At 31.8% G+C, this 6,367-nt stretch overlaps 1 protein-coding gene across 1 annotated transcript in view; it reads left to right on the top strand.

Annotated features, from left to right (window-relative positions):
- Positions 1-2,109, top strand: part of LOC106789644 (suppressor of lurcher protein 1-like) — a 46,657-nt gene extending 44,548 nt beyond the window's left edge. Inside the window, exon 5 of the mRNA XM_014754038.1 lies at positions 1,842-2,109. Within this exon, the coding sequence (XP_014609524.1) occupies positions 1,842-2,109 (268 nt within the window). The remainder of the gene's footprint in view (positions 1-1,841) is intronic.
- The last annotated feature ends 4,258 nt before the right edge of the window (positions 2,110-6,367 follow it).

The following is a 6,367-nucleotide window of genomic DNA, read 5'->3' as shown; positions in this document are numbered from 1 at the left end:
TACGCGTAGACAAAAGAATGTACTTTAATTTAATATAAGTTTCATGAAAATCTATTTACTTTTAGTATAAAAAATATTTACCAGAAATTGTATTAAAAGTAAAGAAAAAAAAAAAGAGAAAGAAAGAAAGAAAGAAAGAAAGAAAGATAGGTAATAAAATCGTAATGATTTTTGTAAGGAGATATGAATTTTTCAAATAAGTCAGCAATATCGAATTGAAAGGATATATTACGCAACGTAAAAATACACATTCGGTTGGTGATAGGAGAAATCGATAAAACCTTTTCCTTCCTGCATCTACTACTACTGGCGACGGTGGTAACGAGGGTCGTCGACTTGTGCACGAGTATAATAACGCTCGGAAAAATATGTACGTTCCCCTTCTCTACTATACTATACTATACTACACTATACTATATACTATACTATACTATACTACCTCCTTCTTCTCGCTTTTCGTCCTGTCGTTCGTTCGTGTCGGTGCATTACACTCGTAATGCCAAGGCAAAATCCGTAAGAATTTGTAGCTTGCAACCCCCACCTAAAGAAAAAGAGAAACAGTATGTGAGAAAAAGAGAGAGAGAGAGAGAGAGAGAGAGGGATGAATGTATAACAAATAAAAGAATATACTATTCTATTTTCATTTTTTTCTTTTTTCTATTCTTAAGTATACGATGATTTTGCTTATTCCCATAAGTATTAGTTAATAAGAAAAATCTGAAAATGAAAATATGTTCTAATTCTAGTATAACGCATGTTCCATTTTTTATTTGTTATGATCATTTATATATTTTTCTAAAAATATGAAATGCAATTAAGTTTAGTTGGAACGTATATATATTTAATAAAGAAAATTAAAAAAGAAAATGAACATTCATATAATAAAACGAACGACACACACAAAAAAAAAGATTTAATATAATAAAATATTATTTCTCTGTCTATCCTTGCATTTTATTATGAGAATATGTAATATATATGCATATCTATATATATATATATATATATAAATTTTTATATGAAAGGTCTAGATTATGTTCCTATATTTACAGAATAGACAGCACATTTTCTGCGCGTATGCGGTATGCAATGGACCGGTCGATGATGAATGTCGCTCGTAATACCTAATGTTCCGTGTATATACGATCTCGTAGGGCTTAAATCGAAATTAAATTTTCGCCTCGGTGCTGGTGATGATGGTACTTCTCTCTGTCTCTTTCTCTCTCACACGCTGAGAGAAAGTTAATCCGTTTATTACGAGTTTTGCTAATACGAGTTAGAGAACAATATATATGTATATGTATATATTCTTTTCCTTTTGTTACAATTCTTCTGTTTTATTTGTTATTTTATTATCATTTCTTTTTTTTTTTGGTATCTCATTATTTTTCCAATTAATTTCTTTTCAGATCTTTAATTACGCATCGAAAGTTCGAAAGAAAAAAAAAAAAGAAGTAACGAACAAATTACGTGTAATCATCGAAAATACATTAATTAGAAATAAAATTAATCATCGTATACCATAACGAATATAGTGACTTTTGTCGTAATAATAATAATAATTCTTAATTTTATTTTAAACTACCGTTCATTTATCTGTTTTAATCCGCCCCTCGTTTAATTATAATATATATATATATTTTTTTTTTTGTTTTGTTTTTAACTCGACAATATTATTCGTTTGCCCATCCCATATCACGCGTGATTCGTTTTAATATCCCAAATATCGCCAATAAATATTAATAATAATAAAAAAAAAAAGAAAAAAAAAAAAGGGAAACACCTGTGTATTGTATACGAATTGATCGTTCAATTTGATTATATTGTTTCGTTTGTTTCAGATGCGAAGCATTGACGGCCAGCGATTTTGTCGAATTTTCCAATTACATGGCGAAAGATCGAAAATATTCAAGACATTGCGGTCAAATGAAAGAATTCGACGTTGACAGCGACAGAAAATTCTTTCGTGTAACATTTAAAAGTAATGACCGATTGGATGGCACGGGGTTTAATGCAAGTTACGTATTCTTGGACGAGGAAGAAAATTATACGGTCAAAGCACCAACGAACGAAGCCATACTCATTCGATGTAAGAAATTTTTATTTTAATATTAAACAAGAACAACAAAAAACTAGAAGAAAAAAAAGGGGGAGAGTAGGGTAGGGTAGAGGGTAAAGGGGTAGAGAGAGGAAAGGTGAAAAGGAAAAGAAAAAATAATACGTAATTCGTAGAAATTTCTAACGAACGATCAACGAACCTAAAAATAAAACACACAAAAAAAAGTACATTTTGACTCGACAAATATTTCGTTTTAATTCAAATCCATACTTATAATGAAAAAATAAATAACGAATAATGTTTCTAAAGAGATAGTACGCGCTGCGCTCTTTACGTATAAAAAGAAATAAAGAAAGAAAGAAAGAAAGAAAAATAAAAAAGAGATAGAAATATTCGATGGTACGTTAAAGGGGGAAAAAAAAAAAAATAAAAAAGACAATTAATATTCCATCCGAACGAAACGGAAGATGATAATAATGATACACTTTATCATCATTATTATCATCTCGTCTTCTATTGTAATCATCTCTCGTAAACATTATTAAAATTTAAATATAATTTTAGTAATTTCGCGAGAGAGAAAGAGAGGGTGGGGTATAGGGGGGATGGGGGAAACAAGCTCAATTAATTATTTACTTATACGCGATGCTAATTAACTCTAGTCGTTTTGTAATCGTCTCCTATTAAACGAAATAGAGATCGACGCTTTGTCATTTACCAATCGCATACGTGTGCGTTACCCACACACACACACACGTGTGTGATACTATTTCACGCACGCGTATTCTATTTCAAACGTTTCCCCTCCCTCTCTCTCTCTCTCTCTCTCTCTTCATCCTTTATTATGAATTTATTTAACAATTTGCATGATGATGTAATTATAATACGTCAAAGAGACCTTGGAAAATTCGTTATAGACACATCTATTCATTATTGGCTACAATACGAGTCTAACAAAGTACCTGTAAATTTCACAATCGCGTTACCATCAAAGAGAGAGAGAGAGAGAAAGAGAGAGAATTATTATTTAGAGAATTAAAAGAAAAAAAAAGAAGAAAAAGAATATTAGCATTTCATTTTTATCAAGGAACAATAACAAAGTGTGTACCACCCCTTTTCTTCCTCCGGAGGGGGGAGGGGAGCGGGGGATCTAATATTTTAAAACTATGATATCGAATTCGTTAAACTTTTATCTCGAGTGCATGCATTTTGAACGCATGCATTTTTATCTTTTAACCGCTAATAATATTCACGCTTCACCTACGTTAAAACCATCATAAATAACTTTCTTGTTTTTATTATTTTTCTTTTTTTTTTTTTTTTTCTCCCCGCAATAAAAATTATTAATAAATGAAAAGGAAAGAATAATCGTCTCTCTCTCTCTCTCTCTCTCTCTCTATCTCTCTTTTAATAAAATGATTTTATACGAATATAAAAAAAAAAAAAAGAAAATAAAACAGTATCGAATAATAACAAGACCGGGGGGGAGGGAGTCTGTTTGTAAAACCGACGAGAATATTTTTAATAATAGACAACAAACAATATCTAACGAAAATCGAATTTAAGTCAGGTGTCGAGGTAACAATAGACGTGTGAAAGTTTACCCAACAGTTTACAACAGACTAACAAGAAACATATAAAGAGAAAGAGAAGGGTGGTTGGTGAGATAGTAGTGGTGCCAGTGATGGTTATGGCGATGGTGGTGATGATGGGGGTGGGGAGGAGTAGTGAAGTTTAGGAGTAGGCCACGAAATACAAGAAAATCCAACAATGGCAATTACCTTTCAGTTCGCTAAAACGTTGTCTCAACTACAAGTAATGAAATTACCTTGCTCCATGCTTTCACGTTGTTTCGAAAACAAGTTACAAGTAGAACGCGTGGCTCTTAAGAGAGAAAGAGAGAATGTGTATGTGTGTGTGTACGTGAGAGAGTAGATTTGAGATCAGAGAAAAGCGTATAGTACGTGGTAGAGACGATAATATCGTGAACCACGGGTATTAACATCCMCCCCCCCCCCACCCTGTCTTCTTTCACTACCACTCCACCCACACCCACAAGGTGCACCACCACATTGTTGACTGCAATTTCAATATCAGACCTGGCGTTATTAAGCTACGATATGTTTCGTTGAAAACTTTCATATAATTGTATAGCCAACGGTTATAACTTTTAACCCCGGGTAAATATGAAATATCATTTTCATTTTCACCGACTTTGTATTTGCATATATATATATGTATATGTATATGTGTGTGTTTGTGTGTGCATATCTTTTTCACTTTTCTTCTTTTATTTCTTGATTTCTTTTTTCTTAATTACAAATTATTTTCGCAAAGCACTCACTCCAGAGATCGGGGAGATTGAAAAAATGTCAGTATTTATTAAATAAAATATATAAGAATATTAATATAACATTTTTGAAATGTTTAGTATATTCAAATGTAAATTAAATAATGAATACATTTTCAATCCATTATAATATCTCTCCATATCGAATCCATTTTGTGGGAATGTATAATACTTTACATTAATTTTCCCATTTTATTTATATCTCGAATATAATCATTTGCAAGTATTTTAAATAGAACACGCGCGTTTTGTATAACTAATATTTCATTTAATAATTAACAAAAGTACGCGTATATATTATATTATACGTATATTATTTCTACTTATCCACGGGGTAATCGTTATAAAAAAAAAAAAAACAAAAAGACGAATGTACGACAAAACTTTAACGAGACTTAATTAATCATCGATAATAATTAAAGATTACGATGGCGTGAAAACTAAAATAAATAATAATAATAATTCGTAAGACGAAGTAAATTGATCACAAAGTACTCGCGTCACCGTTTGGAAACGGTGAAACTTGTCGAGGAATTTGCTTTAGAGATGAGATAATGAAACGTTATAGGGAGAGAGGGTGTTGACTGGGGTTGAGAGTGTTAGGGTGGTGAATGGGGAGGGGTTTGGTAGAACTGGCGTTATCGAGAACGTTGTAATAGAACTAAACGTCAAGTTAGTTTGTGTCTTCTTTTTGTTAAAGGTACTATGGTACTCCTGTTCCTTACAAGTTGTCTTCTCCTTGGCCATACTTCGCCTTAATCACGATCGGCAACTACTTGTGGATGGGTTTTGGCTCAATTTACAACGAACTAGACAACTTGGTGAGATCGAGAACCATCTCAAAGTCAGTCAGAATCCAAGAAACCAACTGGGCACCCACCGTTCTCTCTCTCTCTAACTCAACAATACAATACAATACTATTCACTATCCAACAACATTAGCATCATCATCATCATCATCATCATCATCATCATCTTCTCACCATCCAACCAACACACGACACCCAGTGTTCTCCTACTACTACTACTACTACTACTACTACTATTACCCACTTCGCAAACCCTCAGGAGTCTGTAGCATCGAAGAATGTGCCTCTGCTACTACTACTACTACTACAGCTCTATACTGCTACAGTTGCTGCAATTGCTGCTGCATTTACTCCGTTTGCGTCAATGGAATTGCCAAAAGGGATATAACATCACAGAAGAATGACAATTATTACATATTTCCAAATTAGATTCATTTGGTACATAATAAATATTTCATATATATATATAATATATATATATATATGTATACACATATACATAATACCCAATACAACATTCGTATCATTTCTATGTAATATGTTATATTTATCCTATATGTTCATATATAATCTCCTATACATTATACAATAATACTGTATATGTGTATAGTAATATATATGTATAACATAGTATTCTAATACGAGTTGACGTCCGTTTGAGATATATCCAAGTGACATGATCGCTCCTACGGAGAGATAACGAAATAGGGAGAGGGAGAGAGAGAGAGTGTGTGAGAATGAGAGAGAGATAGAGATAACTATTGGCAATAATCTGCAATTACAGATCGCTGTATAATTCGTGGATAACGATGGACGATCTCTTGTTGTTAGGAGAACGACAGGAATTTCACGAGATAGTTTATGATGTCACATCAAAGAATTTATTATTATTATTATTACTGCTGTTTCTGCTGCTACTACTGCTGCTACTGTGTCGTATATATATATATATATTCAATTGTTATTGTTATTATTATTATTATTATTATTATTATTATTATTATTATTATTATTATTATTATTATGTTAGCAATGAATTTATAGATACTTGATAATTCCATTTAACTTCAATTTTCGCATTTTATATTTCAAGATAGTTTTTAAAAAAAAGGCAATATTAGTTTTTCAAGAGTAAGTTCATAAAAAAAG

Source organism: Polistes canadensis, unplaced genomic scaffold, assembly GCF_001313835.1.
Source record: "Polistes canadensis isolate GaletaPanama2010 unplaced genomic scaffold, ASM131383v1 scaffold_194, whole genome shotgun sequence".
Lineage (NCBI taxonomy): Eukaryota > Metazoa > Arthropoda > Insecta > Hymenoptera > Vespidae > Polistes > Polistes canadensis.
Note: the sequence above shows the minus strand (reverse complement) of the source record. Positions and strands in the feature narration are given on the sequence as shown.